Source organism: Erinaceus europaeus, chromosome 9 (assembly GCF_950295315.1).
Source record: "Erinaceus europaeus chromosome 9, mEriEur2.1, whole genome shotgun sequence".
NCBI lineage: Eukaryota > Metazoa > Chordata > Mammalia > Eulipotyphla > Erinaceidae > Erinaceus > Erinaceus europaeus.
Window position 1 is genome coordinate 6,854,095 of NC_080170.1, and position 23,560 is coordinate 6,877,654.

General features: G+C 44.9%; 1 protein-coding gene across 8 annotated transcripts in view; it reads left to right on the forward strand.

Annotated features, from left to right (window-relative positions):
* Positions 1 to 23,560, forward strand: part of RANBP17 (RAN binding protein 17) — a 291,165-nt gene that overhangs the window by 42,969 nt on the left and 224,636 nt on the right. For all 8 annotated transcript variants that reach the window (XM_060197144.1, XM_060197145.1, XM_060197147.1 and 5 more), the window contains 2 exons: positions 4,618 to 4,723; positions 11,556 to 11,691. In XM_060197144.1, coding sequence (XP_060053127.1) covers positions 4,618 to 4,723; positions 11,556 to 11,691 — 242 coding nt within the window. The remainder of the gene's footprint in view (positions 1 to 4,617; positions 4,724 to 11,555; positions 11,692 to 23,560) is intronic.

Below are 23,560 nucleotides of genomic sequence, written 5' to 3' on the forward strand. Positions count from 1 at the left end.
ATTTTACACACACACAGAGCCATGCTCAGCTCTGGCTGACCGTGCTGGGGCTGGAACCTGGGACCTCAGCGCCTCAGGCAGGACAGTCTTTTGCAGAACCACTGTGCTGTCTCCCCAGCCCGGCGTGTATTCTTCTGAAGGGTATTTTAATTGGGACTTTTTTTTTTTTTTGTCAGCATCGAATTTTTAGTTTGTTGATGAGCAGCACTGGCGAAGCATATGTGACTGACTGTACTTCACTTCAGTCATAACCGTTGTTTTTTGGTAGAGAGAAGAATTTTAAAATCCTTCAAACCTTTTGCACCGTTTGCTTGAGGATCTTTTAAAGTGAAGCTCGGGATGAACATGTGAATGTCACATACTGAAGAACTGGAAGGAACAACCAGCCGTGTAGTAGTAATAGCAGTAGTGGCAGCTTAGTGACCCCTATCTGTGGGACACTCATGGGAGGTATCACTTAGCGTTTGAAGAAGTACCATTTAGTTGGTAGTTACCACCACCCTGTGAACCAGGTGCTATTTTCAACCTCCTATTTACTTATTTTAATTGTCTTTATTTCCTGACACCAGGCTTATCGTTGGGGTTTGGTGCCAGCACGATGAATCCGCTGCTCCTGGCAGCCATCTTTTTCTTTCTTATTTTTTATTGGGTAGGACAGAGAGAAACTGAGAGAGGAGGGAGAGACGCGGAGAGGCATAGAGAGACACCCGGCAACCTACTTCACTGCTAGTGACGTATCCCCCTGCAGGCAGGCCGGCACGTGCTCAAAGTGGGGTTCTTACACATGATAATATGTGTGTTCAACCAGGCGTCCCCCCCCCCATCAACTTCACATTTATACCCGAGGAAGGAAGTGTGAAGAGAGTAGGTCACTGCATACTGTGCAGGAGGGAGCAGGATCTGAATCCAGGTGGTGCTGTGGGTAGGTTCCGTTGTATTGCATTTATTATTGTTTTAAATACTGATTTTCTTTTTTTCCCAAGAGCAACATAAAATTTCTGTGTGGGGTGAATCCTTTGCCTTCAGATAGATTCTTTTCCTCACAAGTTATCCTGCAGATATGTCTGTGTTCACATAAGTGACAGGCAGTTTGCTTCCTTTAAATTCAAGTGTTCAGCAGCTACTCATTTGTCACATGTTGGTCGTTTTGTGCTGGTTGGTTTGGGAAGCAAAGAGTCCTGAAACTTCCTAGAAATAATCCTGAAGGTATATGGTTCGGGTCTCATCGATGGTCCAGACTTGGGAGAAGCTAGGGGGTAGAGACCAACCTAACGCTGGATTATTAATGTCTTCTCAGCTGAGTTATTATTTGATTGCAAAGACCCTGTGGGCAGTCGAGAGGAAATAGTTTGTTTCCCATAATGAGACCGGTGTGGACTCTTAGCTACCAAATGCCTTTGCTTAATCGCATCTGTGCTTTTTACAGAGGGGTCTGTGACACTAAGTGAACAGTTGTGGGTAACAGATATAGTATTTACTGAAGTGTCTTCTAAGTACCAAAGTGCTAGCTGTTCTTTTCAGCAATAGTAAGCTTGCTTTGTGAAGAAAAAAAAAAAATCGAAACTGGCAACACATATGGAAGTCATGAGTTATATTCAAATACTTCTTTCCTTTAGTGAAATAGCCCCCCAAGAGATATTTTGATACTAGGTAGCATAGTGGTCATGCAAAGAGAGTCTCCTGCCTGAGACCTCAAAATTCCAGGTTCAATTCTCTGCACCACCATAAGCCGGAGCTGAGCACTGCTCAGCTAAATGACTCTGTCCCACTCACAAGTGTTTGAGATTCACACCCATTTCAAAAAGTGTGTGTACCCCACACAGGACTGGAGGGAGCAGTCTGGTGGCAATAACCCCTCGGACTCTAAGGACACTACAAATATTCAACCCCTGCTCCTAGCAGAAACTCAAGGCGGGGCTCCTGGAAGCCTCTAGTGGCAACCGCTCCCTCAGCTGCTCCACACAGAGCATTGTTCCCCGTGCACTTCTGTTCTAAAACACCTTCAGTGTATTGCAGATTCACGAACACCGAGCTTACAGCAGCCAACAGAGAGAGGCACGGTACTCACATCCAGACAAAAACGCGTCTGCTTCATCTGTTTTCTTTGTGAGACACCCAGCAGCCTTCTTTCCACGGAGGGCAGAGTGTCCCTTTGTCTTGGGGAAGCCTCTTGTATTTCACTGCTCTGCACACATGCAGAATTGCCTGTGGAGGTGACTTGGGGGTGACAAATCAATCTCCCCAAGTAGACAACTTTGCAAATAGCAGAATGTGCGCAAAACCGGGGTGGGAGGGTTTGGGGGGGCGGGGTGGCATCATGCCGTGTGCTCAGTGTGCTTTGGGAAGAAGTTGCTTTTACTGTACGTAAGCAGTAGGGAGATGGTTATTGTTCACTTTGAATATTCTACATCTTAACATTTTCCAAATTAATAGGAAAATGTGAAAACTTTTCCTTGCCTTTTCATCTCATGTTTCCCGTGTAATGATTTTTTTTTTTTTAATTCAGTAATGCGTACCTACCAGTAACTTACTAAATGCCTGGCCTAGATTCACATTCTGCAAGTAAATAATAATAATAATAATGATGAGAATACTCACAAACTTTGATGGTTTTCCCTCTATTGAAATAGACAGGAAACAAGCAAGATAGCTAAGTCAAGTGTGTATCATGTCAGAAAGCAGCAGGTACAGTCGTTTTTAAAGAAGCTGGGAATGGAGGTGAGAGCCAGCAGAGCACGCAGTGGTCGTGTCCTCCCCAAACTCTAACTTCCCAAGTGATGGTCATGTCTCGCTGTCTCTCAGCGTTCTCCCAGATGAGATGTCTCAGCGGGACAGTTACCTTTGGGGATCCTCTGGGCTCTTTCACCAGCTGACGGCCGGGGCTGGCGTCGTCCTCACGTGTCACTGTCTGCACATCTGTGGTCGGGACTGGGATGTCTGATGAGTGGATTCTCGCTGAGCATTCAGAATAGACGTGGCACTGGGACTGCCGGTGTCCCCAGAAAGATATAAGGAATGCCTTCTTTTTCTACTCTTATTTATCTTCCCTGAGTCTTCTAACCAGCAGAGACAGCCTCTTACATGACTGTTCAATTTCTTCTAAAAGCTCTTTCGTGTGCTTGAAAAGGTTTCTCAGCATAGAACCACACTTGAAGTAACCCACTCACCTTTGAGAAATCAGTTCCCAAGAGTAGTACAAAACCTTTTTTTTTTTTGCCAAGATAATTGGTGTGTTGTTAATTATTCATAGAGGTCCCCCAGAACTTGGAGGATCTGATCCATAGATCAATGGGTTGAGAGTTATAAAATAATAACCTTTAAGTACAAGTCACTTAAGGATACTTCATTTCTGAATTAGTCAATTTGCCTGCCCTAAAGGATGCTTGGCAGAAACAATAGGTGTGGCAGCTTACACTGGTATTTGAAGTTACTTTGCCTGTCCTGGCTATTGCCTGGGTACCTAATTTAGTGGCTAACATGTGATTTGCACACTGAGTCTTTCTTTTTTGTTTATTCATTTTTTAAAAATGTTTATTTAATTTATTTATTCCCTTTTGTTGCCCTTGTTTTATTGTTGTAGTTGTTGTTATTGATGTCATTGTTGTTGGATAGGACAGAGAGAAACGGAGAGAGGAGGGGCAGACAGAGGGAGGGAGAGAAAGACAGACACCTGCAGACCTGCTTCACCACCTGCAAAGCGACTCCCCTGCAGGTGGGGAGCCGGGGGCTCGAACTGGGATCCTTAAGCCGGTCCTTGCGCTTTGTACCACGTGTGCAATTAACCCGCTGTGCTACCGCCTGACTCCCTATTTATTCAGCTTTTGAATCGTGCATAACCATGCAAAGGGAATAAACTCATCATCTGTTACATTCCAAGCAAATGCAGTATTAAAAAAGAAATGACCGGTATGACCTTGGCATGTCAGGAAAGATGAATCTTTGGGTCATACTGGCACTTAATTACTAATGGTTCTGCTTCCGGGCATTCAGCTGGGGTTTTGGCATTATGATTATTTTTAGCCCTTTTTGGCCTTATTCATTTATTAATTTATTTTAATAGAGACAGAGAAAAATTGAGAGAGGGCAGGAAGAGAGAGACACCTGCAGCCCTGCTTCACCACTCGTGAAACTTTCCCCCTGCAGGTGGGGACCAGGGGCTTGAACTGGGGTCCTTTGCACTGTACTGTGTGCGCTTAGTCAGGTGTGCCACCCCCCTGGCCACCTAATTTAGTCCTTACAGTAGGTTTTTGTGGTATGTATGACTTTGTCCATTTTGTGAATAAAAACGCTAAGATTTAAACAGGTAAGTAAGGTGTGTGTGTGTGTGTGTGTGTGTGGGTGTGGGTGTGCGCGCACGCAAAGAAGACCACACAGCAGCCAGGTGGGTGGAGAGGCAGACAGTCCTCTCTGCCTGTGAGAGCTGTCATTGTCACTGTCCTTAACGAAGTGAAGATCCAGCTCTCCCCTCTGGAGAACTGAGCGCACAGCACTCGATCGCTTGATAAAGAGATAGACCCCTTTGCTCATTTTGGGGATATAAATGTGCAAATGAAGAGAGAAGGAGATGTCACTTGTGGTAATGCCGGCTGACTGGCGTTCTTTCTCGCTGCACGTTAGGACGCCTTGCCTGGCTGGTGTACTTGGTGGGAACGGTTGTCGGAGGCAGGCTGACATACACCAGCACAGATGAGCACGACGCGATGGATGGAGAGTTATCCTGCCGGTGAGTAATGGCCACACTCTCCAGAAATGTGCAAGACAATTAAGAAACGCCGCCCGTGCGCTGCTGTCCTGAGCACTGGCTTCGTGAGGAAGCTGTTTTCCTTTTTACAAATGAGAAAGCCTGATTCTTAGAGGTCAGGTGAGCTCCATTAGTTGAATCTCTTAATCAGTGGCATAGTCACCTGTATTTTAAATAACGGTTTAGAGTACTATGGTGGAGGCCAGGTGGTGGCGCACCTGTTTACACACATATTACAGTGCACAAGGACCCAGGTTCAAGCCCTGGTCCCCAGCTGCAGGGGGAAAGCTTCACGAGTGGTGAAGCAGGCCTGCAGGTGTCTCTCTGTCCCCCTCCCTCTCTGTCTCCTCCCTCCACTCTCCATTTCTCTCTGTCTCTGCCCAATAATAAATAAGGAAATAAATAAATGAGTATGATAGCTTCCGGACAAGTCATTCAGGCGGTGGAGTGCGGGACTTATACCTCTGAAGCTTCTGGCCTGTGATTCTGTTTCATTTAGCTGCAAGAATTCTTGAGTTGTTGCAAATGTCAGGACATGTATTCTATGCGGAAAATCCTCAGTGCTTACTTATTTTGAAACCTGGGGTTTGTTTGTTGTGCCGTCTTTAAAGTGTTTTAGACTTTTTTGTATTGACTTTAAATATGATATACGGAGATCTATGAATTTGCCCCTTCATATTTTCTCCTCTGCTCATGCTTAGGAAGGCTGATAATAGTTACCCAGTTATATTTCTTCCCGGCCTTTAATGATTTTCCGCTTTGTGTCTTGAACTCGTAACAGGTCGGACACTATTCTTTCCCCTCCTTTGCCAGAGTCTCCACTATTGATCAAGCTCATATCCACCCACTGCTGATTGGGAAATGTTGCTTTTTATTTTATTTATTTTTATTTTTGATAGGACAGAGAAATTGAGCGGGGAGGGTTAGATAAAGGGGGGAAAGAAAGATAGACACCTGCAGGGAAAGAAAGATAGACACCTGCAGACCTGCTTCACCACTTGTGAAGCAACACCCCCTACAGGAGGGGAGCGGGGAGGCTCGAACCAGGATCCTTGCGCGGGTCTTTGTGCTTCGGACTCGGCGCGCTTAAACCCGCTGCCTGGCCCTCTCCTCACAACATTTTAAGCACAGTGCATCAATTGCTATTTTAAAGCATTGTCGGGGGGGTGGGGGGTGGAGGCCACTATGGTGGGACAGGGTGACGATTTGTTTGAGACAGAAATGCACTGTGTGTGATTAACCTGGCGAGCCAACGCCCGGCCCCCCAAAATGTTGCTGCTTTCTTACACAAAATCTGTCTTTTTGGGGGGTGTTAGGCTTTTCCTATAAGCAGAAGTTTATGTAGTCTATGTGATAGTCTCCCTAGTCCTCATTCTAAACTATAGTCTTACATGTTTAATGCACTAGTGGCCCTTTTGAAGAGGGCCTTCCTTACTTCAAGCCCTTTCCTACCTTTAAGCGGCTCCTTTCAGTGACATTTGAATCTCAGCGGAACCTTAGTATTGTCTTTTCTTTTTTTCTTTTTACTATTTTTAAAATATTCATTTATTTATTTACTTATTCCCTTTTGTTGCCCTTGTTGTTGTATTGTTGTAGTTATCATTGATGTCATTGCTGTTGGATAGGACAGAGAGAAATGGAGAGAGGAGGGGAAGACAGAGGGGGAGAGAAAGACAGACACCTGCAGACCTGCTTCACCACCTGTGAAGCGACTCCCCTGCAGGTGGGGAGCCGGGGGCTCGAACCGGGATCCTTCTGCTGGTCCTTGCGCTTTGCGCCACCTGCGCTTAACCCGCTGCGCTACTGCCTGACTCCCCTAGTATTGTCTTTTCTAAGATTTATTATTTCTCTTCTCTCTCTCCTCCCACCACCCCATCCCTCCCTCTCTTTCCCCCTCTCTATCTCAATAGAAACAGAGAGAGAGAGAGGGAGGGAGGGAGAGCTTAGCACCAAAGCCCCCCACAGTGCACTAGAAGCCAGGCCTGGAATTGGGAGGTGCATACGGCCAGGCAGCACACTGCCTGCGTGCGCCATGTCACTGATCCGGTGTGTGGACCGTAGCAGCAGGTCATTAATATGCATATTCTGAACAGAACAGGCTACGTGAATTTTCAGCCAGGTGAACCATTTGCCTCTGGACTCTCTTCTAAGATAATGTTAATTCCATGTAGCATGTGTAGTGTTTTGCTGTAGTTCGTTTGAATTTTCTAAGTTTTCATCACCAGGTAGGAAAATGCCCAGTGGCACTATTTTCCCCGAGAAGATGTGTAACAGGAAATAAACAAAAGCAAGTAGAAAAATTTAATTTTAGCTTTGAGCAGCCAACAGACTTAATTTGCCTTGTGATTTGAATGTTATTCCCTAGAAAACCAGCCCTTACTCTGTGGTGCTGCTGGGGCGAGGCTGACTGGGGGGTGGGGGAGAGGAGGGTGCGTCTTCAGGGGGGAGAAGGAAGGCAGAGGACGGGATCCGCAAAAACTAGGAGGCCCAGTCCGCCCTCGCTCTTTGGGTCGCGGCTCTGCAGATGTGCCTGCCTGCATGTGCGATTTATTTAGAAGCCCCAGAGTCAGTCGCTGCTCATGCTTCTTTCTCTTTATTTCATTGATTTGTATATTTATTTCTTTGCATTCTCCCCAGGTTCTCACTGGGGCTCAGTGCCGACACTACGAGGCCGCTGCTCCTGGCGGCCATTCTTTCATTGTTGAACGCTGCTGCTGTTGTTGGATAGGACAGAGAGAGATTGAGGGAGGAGGGGAGAGAGAGAGAGGGAGAGAGAAAGACAGACACCTGCAGACCTGCTTCACCGCCTGTGAAGCGCTTAACCTGATGGATGCACTACTGCCCTTCCCTTCCCTTCCATTCTCTTATTCCTTCCTTCCTTCCTTCCTTCCTTCCTTCCTTCCTTCCTTCCTTCCTTCCTTCTTCCTTTTTCTTCTTCTATTTTTTATTGGACAGGACAGAGAAAAATTGAGAGGGGAAGAGGAGAGAGAGGGACAGAGAAAAAGAGAGACACCTGCAGACCTGCTTCACTGCTTCATTGCTCTTCTGGCTCACCCCTAGGGGCTCGAACCATGGTCCCTGCGCATAGTAATATGTGCGCTTAACCCGGTGCACCACTGCCTGCCCCCCCTCCCCCCCATCGCTTCATTCTTAGAGGGAAAAACAGTGGTGAGGAATCGGTGTTTGCAGGGTGCCGACGTTCCTTCCTGAAGGATCAAGACAACACGCAGCCCGCCCGCCTGCCTCAGCTCTCACTCTGTAAACTGGAGAGCTCGGTGCCCTGGGCTTCGCATGCTGATGCTTCTTGTTGACACCTCTCAGCCTGGTGGCAGAGTGCTCTCGTAGGAGAGCTGTAGCAGGGCGCCGGGAGGTGGCACACGGGTTAAGAGAATACAGTGCAAATCCTAAGGACCCGCACGAGGATCTCAGTTCGAGCCCCCGGCTCCCCAACTGCAGGGGGAAGCTTCACAAGCGGTGAAGCAGGTGTGTGGGTGTCTGCCTGTCTCTCCCCATCTCTGTCTCCCCCTCCCCCCTCGATTTCTCTCTGTCCTAGCCAATAAAATGGGGAAAAGGGCCGCCGGAGCAGTGGATTTACAGTGCTGGCGCCAAGCCCCAGTGATAACCTTGGAGGCGAATGAATGAATGAATGAATGAATGAATGAATGAATGAATGAATGAATGAATGAATAAAAAATAAATAAATAAGTAAATAGAAAGCTACAGGGCACTTTGAGGTGGAAATCCAGGTGGGAGAGAAGCTTGGTTCAGGCCCAGGAGCCGGTGTCTTTATCTGTGGATTCTTTGTGTGAGAATCAACATTAAATAGGAAACAAGGTTTCTTGGGAGTCAGGCTGTAGCGCAGCGGGTTAAGCGCAGGTGGCGCAAAGCACAAGGACCGGCATAAGGATCCCGGTTCGAACCCCGGCTCCCCACCTGCAGGGGAGTCGCTTCACAGGCGGTGAAGCGGGTCTGCAGGTGTCTATCTTTCTCTCCCCCTCTCTGTCTTCCCCTCCTCTCTCCATTTCTCTCTGTCCTATCCAACAACGACGACAACAACAATAATAACTACAACAATAAAACAACAAGGGCAACAAAAGGGAATAAATAAATAAAAATATTTTAAAAAAATAAAAAATAAAAAAATAGGAAACAAGGTTTCTTGAAACAGAAGCCCACACAGAACCGGGTTCTCTACCGCCCCACTGATGAAAATCTTGAGACCAGAGTTCTGCAGGGACCCAGGCTTGCATTTCACAGCCACTCGAACCGCTGTGAATAGCCAGAACTGAGGTCTGCGGGGGTCCTAGTCACTGTGCTGCCGTGGTGCGGGGCTGGGGACAGTCGGTTCATTCCTGGCCCTGTCTCCTGTTGCTCACAGGCCGAGGCTGCTCCTGGACCCCTGACCTTCCCATGTCTTAGCTGTGTCCTCGGGCTCTGTGTGAAGCTACTGGGGGCAGGGCCTGTGCCGGCCCTGCTGAGTTGGGGTTGGCAGGTCTGCTGTCCCACATGGGAATTCATTACTTTTTCTTCTTTTTTGCCTCTCTTTCCTCTCTTTCTCTCTCTCTCTCTCACTCTCTTTCTCTTCCTGTCTCCCTCTCCCCTCTTAATTTCTGTCCCGTCAAATAAAAATAGAAAGGAGACAAATAGAAAGAAAAAAAAAAAAGGCTGCCGGGAGTGGTTGATTCAGAGTGCTCACACTGAGCCCCAGTGAGAACTCTGGAAGCAAAAAAAAAGGAATTTTTCAGGGGACTTGGTGGTGGTGTCGCCAATTGAATGTACGCATTACCGTGCATAAGGACCCAGGTTCAAGCCTCTGCTCTTAAGCTTCCAGGGCAGGGGGTGGGTAGGGGGTGGTGTTCACGAGTGGTGAAGCAGGTCCGAAGGTGTCTCTCTGTCTCCCTCTCCCCTCTCCTCTGACTGTCCTATCAAAATAAAATAGAAAGGAAAAAAAATTGCATGAAATCTGCCAATACCCATTTCCTGTGAGATGTTCCAGGTAGCCAGGGGTGTCCTGTTGTCTGCTGCCTTCTGTGTGTCCCTCCGTGGCTCTCCAGCTCCTAGGTGGGTGCAGCTCAAGGAGAAGACAGGGAGACTGACAGGGAGACTGCTGCCCAGCTGTGTGCCAGGAACAGGCCACTGCCCACAGCATTCCCAGGCCTGTGATGGTTGTAAGGAAACAGGCTGCCTCAGCACATCCCAGTGGCGGCTGCTTCTCCTCAGCAAATAAATGCTCTTTCATTTTCTGTGCCGCCAGGGTTATTGCTGGGACTCAGCACCTGCATCACCACTTGTGAACTTCCTCCCCCCACCCCTTCGCAGGTGGGGAGCAGGGGCTCGAGCCTCTGCCCTTGCTCATGGTAAAGTGTTCATTCATTGAGGTGTGCTACCACTCCCGGGCTCACACCACCTCACCCTAACACACCTGACACAGTGAGGGTGGTTTTGTCGGCACTCTGTTTCCTGTGTCCTGGTCAGATGATCAGCCCCTGGGGTGGGGTGGGGTGGGGTGGGGGGAACCAGGATCTGGCTTCCTTCTTGCCGGGCCCTGTGCCGCTGGGGTGCTCATGGCCCAGTGCTGCCACCCTCCCCGCCTCTTCTCCCCCCTCAGTGAGGTTTCTTGTCGCTCTGCCAAGCTCCTGCAGCTGGGCTCTTGTCTGGCCTTTTCAGTATGTTGAAGTTTTTCCACTCTGGGGGGGCAGGTGGTGGTGCACCTGGTTGAGTGCACACATTATAGTGCACAAGGACCCGGGTTCAAGCCCCAGTCCCCATTTGCAGGAGGAAAGCTTCTAGTGGTAAAGCAGATTTACAGGTGTCTCTCTCTCTCTCTCTCTCTCTTTCTCTCTCTTCCCCCCTCCCTCCCTTCCTTTCTTCCTTCCCACTCAATTTATCTCTGTCTCTATCCAAAATCAATAAAATTTTAGAACAGAAATAAAGCTTTTCCCCTTCAGGAGATTTAACTGAGCCTCTCTTCACTTCTAATGTCCTTTCATAACAGCCACATATTTGGCTTAAACATGTCTTTTAAGCTTCTGTTGTAGTTCATTTCAAGTAGGTTTTCGTTACTAAGAAAATGCTTTAAATTGATGTACCTCTTGGTTTTTTTTAAATAATTTTTTAAACTATCTTAATTGACTTATTGGATAAAAATAGCCAGAAATTGAGGGGAATGGGGTAATAGAGAGGGAGAGCAACAGAGAGATACCTGCACCCCTGCTTCACCACTTGCAAAGCTTTCCCCCTGCAGGTGGGGACCAGGGACTTGACCCAGGGCCTTGAGCACTGTAACGTGCGCTCCACCAGGTGCGCCACCACCCGGCCCCCTCTTGATGTTTTTTGTATGTTGACTCATGTCACCCCCCCAAATATTCAGTTATATAGAATTATATGGTTAAATGGAAAATGAAAATAAAAGCTCTACATTCAGTACCACTGAATACATATGAGGGTATTAGACCTTGTATATGCGTATCCTTTGTTCGCGTTAATATTGTATGTATGGATATATTACATATCTCTGTGTATTACAATTCTATGTGAATTCTAGTGAGATAATTAGTTCTGGGCTCATATATAAACTTTAGACATCTATTAGGGATGTAGACGTCTTGGGAAGAGCTCTAGAAAGAATGTGATCAGATCGTAGCGTCACTTAGTGGAAGAATTTCAGATGATTGAGAAGTACCTTCTCTGTAAGCGTTCCTACCCTCAGAATTGCTGTCGTGATTATATTACACTGCCACAAAAGTGTTCTGATGTTAGCTCTTGAAGAATCTTTACTGAAGTGTTGTTGTTGTTGTTTTTCCTTCATGAAAAGAGTTTTTCAGCTCATATCTTTGATGGAGACCGGATTGCCACAGAGTTCCAATGAAAAAATAGAGCTTGCGATTTTATGGTTCTTGGACCAGTTCCGTAAGACGTACGTTGGCGACCACCTTCAGAGAACCTCAAAGGTAGGTCATTTTGGTTTGGGTTTCTGTTTGAGGAGGAGCGATTTTTTTTTTTTTCAGAGGCGTGTCATTGTTCAGATGAATTCAACTGACTAGCTGCTATTGAAGGTGACGTGTGTTCTTTGCTCACTTGATGTGCTGACCTTGATGCTCTTCGCCACTTTCCTGGGGCCAGTGAACGTCTTGTGTGTGTTCACTCACTGTCTGGGGTTGTGTTAAACACTGTAGTAGATTTTGCCTTATCATATTCTATTTCAATGTTTAAACGTAAGATTTCCTCTTACAGTAATTCTGGGCCCTTAACAAGTATATTTGTGTGGCTTTCCGTATATATTTCAACATCTGTACATAACATTGGAGGAGGTGAGTGGGACAAGGCCTTGAGAGTGTGGGGAGCGCACGTCCTGTGATCATGGAAAGCTGAGCACCAGAAAATGTACGCGGATTTTCTAAGACGTAACGAGGGGCTGTGGAGGGCATTTGTGTGAATATCTAACAGGACCTGTGACCAGGTGTAGATATCTCTGAGATGTTGTTTTTCTCTTCTTCTTGAGTAAGAACTGTTTTCAAAGCCTCTGTAAGAATGGCTGGGGACATTCTTACTTCCTTTGTTTCTCTAGTCTGTATTTGTGATGTTTAATGAACTCTTATTTGAAAATTCTTTTTAAAAAATTTTTTTTTATTTATAAGAAGGAAACATTGACAAAACCGTAGGATAAGAGGGGTACAGCTTCACACAATTCCCACCACCAGATCTACGTATCCCATCCCGTCCCCTGATAGCTTTCCTATTCTTTAACCCTCTGGGAATATGGACCCAAGATCGTTGTGAGATGCAGAAGGTGGAAGGTCTGGCTTCTGTAATTGCTTCCCTGCTGAACATGGGCGTTGACAGGTCGATCCACACCCCCAGCCTGTCTCTCTCTTTCCCTAGTGGGGAAGGGCTCTGGGGAGGTGGAGCTCCAAGGCACATTGGTGGGGTTGTCTGTCCACGGAAGTCTGGTCAGCATCATGCTGGCATCTGGAACCTGGTGGCTGAAAAGAGAGTTAACATACAAAGCAAAAGAAATTGGACCTAAAGGCTGGAATAGTGCAGATGAAGTGTTGGGGTTCCTCCATTTTGTAGATAGCTAGTAGGCATATTTTAGTTATATTTCAAAGGGCCTGTAGCTAAACTAGTGTTTTGTTTTTTTTTTTTTTTTTTTTTGCCTGAGCTTGAAATCTGATATGCAGGTGGATCCTAATTATTGTCTGGGGAGATGATGTCATGGCTGGGAAAAGGACCAGAAAGCTGGATCAGGGAAGAGAGTAGCTCCCAAATATGGGAAAGGGGTATAAATAATGTTGTTACTGTGAACCCCGTCGATTTGATGTGATCTGGGGCCCATAATTAGCTTAGATGCCTGTGTGACCTCTGCATCCCTCTAGATCTGAGCTCACATTCTGTGGTCATGAGTAGGAACATTCCAAGCTGCCCCAGTATCGACCCATCTTCCTCAGGTGTAGCATAGAGTATGTTGTCCAGCCTCCATTCGGAGGATGGAACATTCTCTACCATTATTGATACAAGTTGAGGGCAAGGTCCTATTGGGGCCCATAAAGGGCTTTATTTTGTTGTTCCGGATAGAAATGACTGGTAACACATGGAGAGAGGGATTTATTTGAGTTCTAGGCCCATCAAGTCTGTTTGGGAATCTCAGGACTCCCCAATTAGGGCCCCAGCTGATGGGGTGGCCTGATAGTGACTAAAGAGTCATCGTTAAAGTATTCCAGTCTCTTGCCCTGATTCAGTTTGGAGTCCTTGCTTTGCTAAGGTTAGCTTTGGAGTGAGTGAGAGAACTGTAATAGGAAGAAGGTAAGGAGGGTATCTAAGTCTAAACAGACACTATTTCATTATGAACTTGATACTGACTCACTACAGATTATTGTGCATTTTTGCTTTCAGGTATATATTTTGCCCTAATTTATGGATACATGTGAACATATATTCTATTTTGCCGGACCTGGTCTATATCTAGGGTTTGGGACTTTGTTAGGAAGTGAACCTCGTGGAATGGAATTAGAGAATACCATGAAAGGAAAGTTCTCACCCGAGTAATGAGGGTGAAGGGTTGGCATTCCATGCCTGATGTCTCTGTACACAGTCTGAGGTGAAGCCTGCTGAGGTGATACTCGGTGCATTGATTAGGTTGGAATCAGCAGATGCAATGTCATTTGGCCTGACTTGAGAGAAGCATGCAGGAAAGTGAGCCCCACCCCAGAGGTTACAGGTTTGGGAGAAACATAGGCTCTATAGAGGAAGTGGGAGATTCCTGCTGTCTTAGGGTTTAAGAAGACAATAGATAGTTATTGCAGTAATCACATTGTTTGGCAATTGGGTTAACTTTGAAAAATCCCTTTGTTAAGATTTGCTGTATCATACACACCCTCACCATATTTTATGTCCTTTGACATTGTTGGCATATAGCTGTGCCACCGGTTGCTTCTGTTCTCCCTGGACTAAGCTTTTAAGAGAGTCAACATATCAAAGACTCAGCCTACATATTAAAAAGACTCATACTGTGCTTTGAAAAGTTTGAGACATTCGATCAGTTTTTCTCCTCTCATATAACTTAAATAGGGATTTATATGACTACAAATTGGTAGGAGTGTACATAAACACCATTCCCACCACCTAAAGACTGTCCCATCCAATCCCCCCTCACGAACTCCCCCCCCCCCCCCATGAAGCTGAACATCCACCCTCACCCTCCACCCAGGGTTTTTATTTTGGTGCCCTACTCTTATTTGAAAATTCTAGAATACACCTTTATTACTGACGTCTTCCTCCCCTCACCCCCACCCCTGCACACAGGCAAATTCTGATTAACCTTTGGTTTACTCAGTGCTTTCCTGATGACAATAATAGCTGTACAGTTGTGTGGAAAAAAATATTTGTTTGACTTTGTTAAGTTCATCTTTTGGTCTGTTTTGGTTCAGATCTTTGCTTTTTAAGAAATGTGGTGTGGAGATTGGGTGGTGGCGCAGCAGGTTAAGCACACATAATGCAAAGTGCAAAGATCCGGGTTCAAGCCCCCAGCTCCCCACCTGCAGGGGAGTCGCTTCACAGGCGGTGAAGCAGGTCTGCAGGTGTCTTTCTCTCCCCTTCTCTGTCTTCCCCATCTCTTTCGATTTCTCTCTGTCCTATCCAACAATAGCAAATAACATCAACAATAGAAAAAAGATGGCCGCCAGAAGCAGTGGATTTGTAGTGCAGGCACCAAGCCCCAGAGATAACCCTGAAGGCAAAAAGAAAGGAAGGAAGGAAGGAAGGAAGGAAGGAAGGAAGGAAGGAAGGAAGGAAGGAAGGAAGGAAGAAACGTGGTTCTTCCTTTGTCATATATACCATGAAGCATTACTGCTATGTAGGACTAATACAAAAGCATTAAAAGAAAAAAAACAAACAACAACAACAACCACAAAACCTGCCATTAAATGAAACCATTATGGGAAAAAAGCAATAGGAGTAGCAAGAAATAATGTGCTTTATCTTGACAGCAGGACAGACTGCAACAGGACAAACATTACATGGTACAGACTGTTTACAAGGTGCCCTGAAAATCCCAGATGTGTGACTTGAGTACTGAATAGAATCAAATTATGATCAAGTGCCTCATTTTAAATGGGATCAGTTTCGTGTTTAAATTTCTTACTATCTTGGTTTATTGATTGGATCAAGACAACCAGAAATCAAGAGAAACGGGAAGATAGGGAGAGAGACAGAGACACCTGCAGCCCTGTTTTACCACTCCCAAAGCTTTTCCCCTGCAAGTGGGGACCAGGGACTCAAACCTAGGTCCTTGCACATCGTAACATGTGCGCTCAGCCAGGTGTGCCACCACCTGGCCAGTCAGAAAGTTTCTTATTTTGCTTTTGCAGAAAACAACAACAACAACAAAACAATTGAGTGTGTATGAAAGATTATTACTCCAATCTGTTGGATCTAGGTTTTAAACCAAAGCAGTATACAGGGAACGGGGTAGCCTTAAAATTATTGTGTCTGAGGTTCTTAAAAATAAATAAGTAGTGGTCTGGGAGGTGGCACAGTGATAAAGCTTTGGACTCTCAAGCATGAGGTCCTGAGCTTGATCCCCGGCAGCACATGTGCCAGAGTGATGTCCAGTTCTTTCTCTCTCCTCCTATCTTTCTCATTAATAAATAAATAAAATCATAAATAAATAAGTAAAATGAGCCTAGTTGTCTGAAGGCAGTAGGACTTGGAAATTTTCCTCCCAGAATTTTCCTGTCATCCTTTTTGGACCTGTATTCTCCCCCGCCCCCAGCCACCCACCCCAGAGTCTTTTACTTTGGTGCAATACGCCAATTCCAGTTCAGGTTCTACTGTGTTTTCTCCTCTGATCTTGTTTTTCAACTTCTGCCTGAGAGTGAGATCATCCCATATTCATCCTTCTGTTTCTGACTTATTTCACTCAACATGATTTTTTCAAGGGCCATCCAAGATCGGCTGAAAACGGTGAAGCCACCATTTTTTACAGCTGAGTAGTATTCCACTGTGTCTATATACCACACCTTGCTCAGCCTCTCATCTGTTGTTGGACACCTGGGTTGCTCCCAGGTTTTGGCTATTACAAATTGTGCTGCTAAGAACATATGTGTACACACATCTTTTTGCATGGCTGTTTTAGGTTCCTTGGGATAGATCCCCAGGAGAGGAATTGCAGATCATAGGGTATGTCCATTTCTAGCCTTCTATGAGTTCTCCAGACTGTTCTCCACAAAGGTTGGAACAATTGACATTCCTACTAGCAGTGTAGGAGGGTTCCTTTGACCCCACAACCTCACCAGAATTTGCTGCTGTTACTTTTTCTGATGTATGACATTCTCACAGGAGTGAAGGGATATCTCATTGTTGTCTTTATTTGCATTTCTCTGACAATCAGAGACTTGGAGCATTTTTTCATGTGTTTCTCGGCCTTTTGGATTTCTTCTGTGGTGACTATTCTGTCCATGTTCTCCCCCCATTTTTGGATGGGGAGCTTGTTTGGAGGTTCTAGCAGGGGAACACAACTACTCGTATATCCTCTACTGAAGACTGGTCCGTCTCTATTCGGAGAAGGCTGTCCTCTGTTCTTTCTTCTCAAGATAGTCTTGGCAATTCTAGGTCTTTTCTGGTTCCAGATAAACCTAGCATGTTTTTCTCCTAAAAAAAATGTGTTTGGGATCTTGATGGGGATAGCATTAAATTTGTATATGTCTCTGGGTAGTATACTCATTTTGATGATGTTAGTTCTTCCAGCCCATGAACATGGAATATGTTTCCACTTCTTTGTGTCTTTTTCAGTTTCCTTGAGTAGTGACTCATAGTTTTCAGTATACAAGTCTTTCACTCTTTGGTTAGGTTTACTCCTAGATATTTTATTGTTTTTGTTGCTATAGTAAAAGGAATTGATTTCTGAATTTCAATTACTTCTAACTTAGTGTTTGCATAGAAGAATGCCACTGACTTTTGAATGTTAGGTTTTTAGACTGACATCTTACTGTATTTATTGCCTGATGATTTCCAAAAGCTTCTTGCTGGATTCCTTAGGTTTTTCTATGAATACTACCATGTCATCTGCACATAGGGAGAGTTTGACTTCTTCTCTTCCAATCTGTATGCCTTTAATGCCTTGCTCCTGCCTGATTGCTATGGCAAGAACTTCCAACACTATGTTGAATAGTAATGGTGATAGTGGGCAGCCCTGTCTAGTACCTGATCTGAGTGGAAATGCTTCCAGTTTTTCACCATTGAGTATGATGTTGGCTGTAGGTTTGCTATATATAGACTCCACTATCTTCAGGAATTTTCCATCTATTCCCATTTTTTGTAGTGTTTTGATCATAAAGGGATGTTGTATTTTGTCAAAGGCTTTCTCTGCATCTATTGATATGACCATGTGATTTTTGGTCTTGCTTTTATTGATGTGGTGGATCATGTTGATTAATTTACATATATTATACCAACCTTGCATGCCTGGGGTAAACTCTTTTGAAGAACCAACATTTACTTTCATTGATCTTTTGTATGGTTTTCCTATTCTCAATGTTATTTATTTCTGCCCTAACTTTAGTGATTTCTGTCCTTCTGGTTGCTTTAGGGTTCCATTGTTCTTCTTCTTCTAGGTCTTTAAGATGTGCAATCAGGCTGTTTATTTGTGCTTTTTCTTGTTTCCTAATGTGTGCTTGTGTGGCTGTAAATTTCCCTCTCAAGTACTGCCTTGTCAGGCTAGCGTCGCAAGAGGGAGTGATGACCCAGGAACATAGGTCATGGTGGCAAAGCAATACAAATCTTTATTCTTTTGGGTGCCCCAGAGTTGGATGGTAGCACACCTGGTTAAGCCACATGGCACCAACCTCAATGGCCAGCGTCAACCTCCCAGTCTGCACACCCGCCCTCCTCCAGGTCGGGACCAGGAAGAGACAAGACAGAAACGGAAGTGGCTTGACAATACCTTACATGGTTAGGAAAGGGGTGGGAGAAGGCAAAGAAGGCCAGGAATGGTGTGAACCTCCCCAGCAACTTTTACTAGGGGTTCAATGGGTAGTATTAATAATAATACCCTGGAGGCAGGGAGTATTTTGAGGGTAGAAAGAAGATAGATCAAAGGAATAGAATGGGTGGGGATCTTTCAGGCAAAACAGTGATTATGTAGATAGGCCATAGTATCAGGAATGTGGGGTGCTTTGTTAGTCAGGGAGTCTGATAAGATGGGGCAAACCTTTGTGTTTACTCCTGTCCCTCCTTGCTCAACCTCTCAGTAGAGAGAGAGACTGACATGATAAATGTACTCCTCAGGTCAAGCCCTGCAAAGCTCAACCACATCCTCACAATTTCCTGACGCTGCCTTAAATGTATCCCAAATATTTTGATAGCTTGTGTCTTCATTTTCGTTGAACTCTCAAAACATTTTGATTTCTTCCTTGATTTTCTCTTTGTCCTAGTAGTTGTTAAGTAGTGTACTGTTGAGCTTCCATATTTTGGGACTATTACTAATTTTTTGTTGATTGTTAAGTGTTAGTTTAATTCCACTGTGGTCTGAGAAGGTGCTTGGAATGAATTCAATGCTCTTAAGTTTGCTGATGCTGTCTTTGTGACCTAACATATGGTCTGTCCTTGAGAATGACCCATGTGGACTTGAGTAGAATATGTATTCCAGTTTCTTGGGATGAATAACTGAAAATTTTGATAGTTCTAGTTCATATATCTTCTCATTTAGCTCCCTTATGTCTTTATTGATTTTCTGCCTGGATGATCTGTCAAGTTGAGAGAGTGGGATGTTGAAGTCCTCTACTATTACTGTGTTGCTGTTAACATATTGCTGTAGCTCTTCAGGAGATGTTTGATGTATTTAGATGGCTTCTCATTGGGTGCATAGATGTTAATAATTGTTAAGTCCTCTTGATTGACTGATCCTCTGAACATTAAGTAGTGTCCATCGCTGTCTTTTTAAATTTAATTGATTTTAAAGTCTATCGTGTCAGATATGAGAATAGCTGTTCCTGCCCTTTTTGTGGGCCATTGGCTTGTATGATAGTTTTCCATCCTTTCACTTTAAGTCTGTGTTTGTCTTGTTAAATTAGGTGGGTTTCTTATAGGCAGCATATTGTTGGGTTGTATTTTCTGATCCATCTACCTACTCTGTGCCTTTAAATAAGTGAATTCAGGCCATTGACATTTATTGATATCAATGATTGAAGATATTTTAATGCCATTATTCTAGATTTTTAGATTGTTCTGATAGATGGCATATTTATGGTGGTCTGACTGTTTATTGGAGACCTTTTAGACCTTCTTTCAGGATAGGCTTGGTGATAGTTGATTCCTTCAACTGTTGCTTGTCTGAGAAGGTTTTGATGCCTCCATCTAGTTTGAATGACAGTCTAGCAGGGTACAGTAGTCTTGGTTGAAAGCCTTTCTCATTGAGCACTCGATAGATATCTTGCCATTCTCTTCTGGCCTGTAGTGTTTGTGTGGAGAAGTCTGCTGCTAATCTTATGGGTCGTCCTCTGTCGTGACCCTCTGTTTTTCTCTTGCAGCTTTCAGGATCCTTTTTTTATCCTTATTCCTTTCCTTTAGAAATATAATGTGTCTTGATGCCTTTAAGTCTAGGTTAATTCTGTTTGGGACCCTCTGGGCTTCTTGAACCTTTATGTCTTTGATGTTGTCTAGACTAGAGAAGTTCTCAGCTATTGTGTCCTGAAGAATGCTTTCTTCCTCTCTCTCTCTCTTTCTTCCTCTGGTAAGCCAATAATGCGTGTATTGTTTCTTTTTGAAGTCATCCCATAGGTCATTGTTTTCAGTATCTCTTAATCCCTTTTGAGATCTCTTACTTCATTTTTAGTTGTCTCTACTTTACCCTCGATCTTTCTAATTCTGTCTTCAGCCTCATTTATTATATTCTCTCTCCCCTCTTCTGTGTTCTGGAGTTGATCTCTTTTGTTACTGTGTTCTGATACTGTTTTAGTTGTGCAGCTAGTTGTGTTCTTAGCTCAGCTATTTCAGCTTTCAGCTCTCTAATAGCCTTGAGATAATTAGTGTTTTCTTCCAGAGTCTCACTTGTTGTTTCTGCATTTCTGATGACAATTCTTTCAAACTCTTTCCTCACTCCTTTGATTATTTCCTTAACTAGTGTTTGGATGTTGATCTCATTATTTTGTGCGTCAACCTTTAGGGGGCTTTTAGCTGGACTCTTGTCCTGGTTCATTTCTCCAATATTTCTTTTTGTTGGCTTAACCATTTTATATATTATGTTATGAGGTCCCTCTCTCAGTACGTTTCAGATTACTGATCACTCTTGCCTGGATTGACTTGTGTCTAAGTAAGGTACTTAAAGGGTTCACAGTTGTGGAAATTGACAATTGTTTCAATCTTATTTTAATCCCTGAGTTGGAGCTCAGTGGCTTAAAAGCCTCTTTTGTTCTTTTTCTTTCCTGTAGGCTATGGGAGCCTGAGGGCTTTTAAACTATAAGTAGGCTTCTTAGCTTAATCACTGACTCCTGACCAAGAGATAAAGCAGGGTGTGGCAGAGATAATCCAGTGGTTATGCAAGGAGACTTTCACAGTCCCACTGCTAGGCTGCCAAGGTCTAGATCTTCTCCTGTGTTTCCTGGTCAGTTCTCTGTCCCCTAGTGTCAGCACAGGTCCTCCCCCCTGCTGCTCCAGCCTCTGAGGGCATCAGCAATGGAGACTCACAGTTGCATTTGGTGAGTCTTAGGGGAAATCTCTCCTCCCTTCAGCCATCTTTTTGTTGGTGAAACAGACTGGAGGTGGTGTCTCAACCGGTAAACTGCTGGACTGTTACCAGCCACTTAATCTCTCCCTAGGCTCCTCTCTGTCCACTAGCCACACGTGTTTGCACTCACCTATGATTCGGTAGGTTCCTGAAGTCCTTCTAGTCCTGTCTTGTTGTGGTCCCAGGTGGTCTCCTTTGGTATTCCTAGTTGACCAGGGTGAGGAGAGGAGAGGAACACAGCTGCTGCTGCTCCTTAGCCCTGCCTCTGGAAGTCCTGCAAACATTTTTCTAAGTGCCAGAAAAAGTCATCGGCATGACTTGAAAGAGTGTCCAGTCTTTCCCAGCGTGGTCTTATTTCTAAGGTAGCCTTAGCACAGTCACCCTGAGAACAGAGATGCTTTCCCAGCTTCCTTTTCTCTGGCTTGTCTGCCAATACTTCTTTGCAGACACTGGTTTGGGGTTTAGGATGTGTACCCCCCAGGAACCCAGAGTCTTTACGTGAACCCCAGAAGATGGACTTTACTCCCCACCTTTTACAGATGAAAACCTCGACTCTTCAGACATTAATGATTAATGATCAGGAGGGAGACAGTTTGCTGACTGCCACCTAGTGACTAGATGGAAAGCCTCCTTTGGTCCACCTGCCTTGTAGGGGGTGGAGGTGTTGGAGCTGGTAGTCAGCAGTGCTGCTCAGTATGCTCTCAGCTTTGTACCGGGGCTGTGTAAGTGTCACTTGGTTGGAGCATGTGCAGAGCATGACTGATTTCAAAGTGCTTCCCGGCCATGCGCATGCGTGCGTGCGTGCATGCGTGCGTGTGTGCGTGCGTGTGTGTGCGTGTGTGTGTGTGTGTGTGCGTGTGCGTGTGTGTGTGTGTGTGCGCGTGTGCGTGTGTGTGTGCGCACGCGTCAGCTTCCTGCTTCAGCACCCTAGCCTTGTTCTGCTTTCTTTCTGTGCACTAAGCTGTTTCTAGCTCCCTACACAGTCAGTGTCCTCTGTCAGCGCTGGGCTTCTGCGCAGTGTCCCTTCTGCCTAGAATCCGCCTTTCTCTCCCCAACGCCTTTCCTCACTCTTGCCCATCTTCCTACTGAAAAGACAGAACCAGGGGAGGTGTGTGGCAGGAGGCTGTGTATGGAGGAGGCAGGGCCCAGCTATTGGAGCTGCAGCCAGGAGGCTCTGGGGTAGTTGGCACTTCCTGGCCTGTTGGTTCCTGCTTTTGCTCGGCACCTGACAGCCATCTAAGCTCACCTCACAAAAACTCCACAGATACAGTGGTTTTTTTTTTTTTTTTTATTGATGCCTCTCACCCCTGTGTCCAGATTATAGAAATGGGCTGGCTCATAGTGTTTTTGACAAAAAGAAAAGAAAAAATACTGCAAATATTTTATTTTATTACCTTTTTGTTTATTGGATAGAGACAGCCAGAAATTGAGAGGAAGGGGAGACAGAGGGAGAGAGACACCTGCAGTGTTGCTTCACTGCTTGTGAAGTTTTCCTCCTGCAGATGGGGACCGGGGGCTTGAACCTGCATTCTTGTGCATTGGAACATGCGCTCAACCAGGTGCACCACCACCTGGCCCCCAGTACTACAAATATTAAAATCATTGAGATGGGGAACACTGTTTCCAGCCTTACAGAAATAAAAAGGATTTTAATGAGATATCATGAACAGTTGAATGCCAGTAACTTAGATAAAATGATCAAATTCTTGGAAAACTGAACTGCTGACACTGAGTCTTGAAGGTTCAGAAATCTGAAGGTAGAAATGTGAAAACGAAAGGGACCAAGTTAACAGTCAGAGATGACCCATAAAGAAGGGCTCGGGTGACGTGACGTTCCTGGTGAATCCACCACACAGCTAAAGAACCAGGACCAGATGTTCACAGATGCTTCTCGGAAGTGCAGGAGTGGCCTGTCCCAAAGTGGAAGCCCCAGAGTTACAGCACTGGATCCTGACACCAAAACCATTCAAGTCCACCACACACACACAGAGACACACAGACACACAGACACACACACACACACACACACACACACACAGAAATCAATCACATCAATGAATGCAGGTGAGAAAATTGAAAATATAAGAACTGAATGAATGACCCCAATAACTTAGAAATGCCCCCCCACCTTACCCCCCTTGCGATGAGCAACAAGGTGAGGCCATCTCTTTATTTAAAGTACCTGTCAGGAAAACTAGGCGACAACGTGACATAAAAAGAGCCCATTGGAGAGGAGAAAATAGAATCATCCCCGCTCACTGATGACTTGACCTTGTCTATAGAAAGAACTCTCCCAAAGAATCCACTGGAATCTATTTGTTCTAATAAAGAGTCGGTCTGTTTAAAGAGAATCAATGTAAAAAATCAATTGAATTTCCATATGCCTGCAGTTATCAACCAGAAAGTGAAATGAACAAAACATCTCATTTACTGTTGCATAAATAAAATAAAATAAAATCACAAGGTCATTTAAAAAAAAAAAAAAGAAAAGAAAGAATCGAACACTCAGGAATAAACTTGAGAAGAAGTGTCAGTCCTGTATCTACTGAAAGCTACAAAGCAACGTGGGAATGAGGAGTCGGGGGGATGGAAATGAGCAG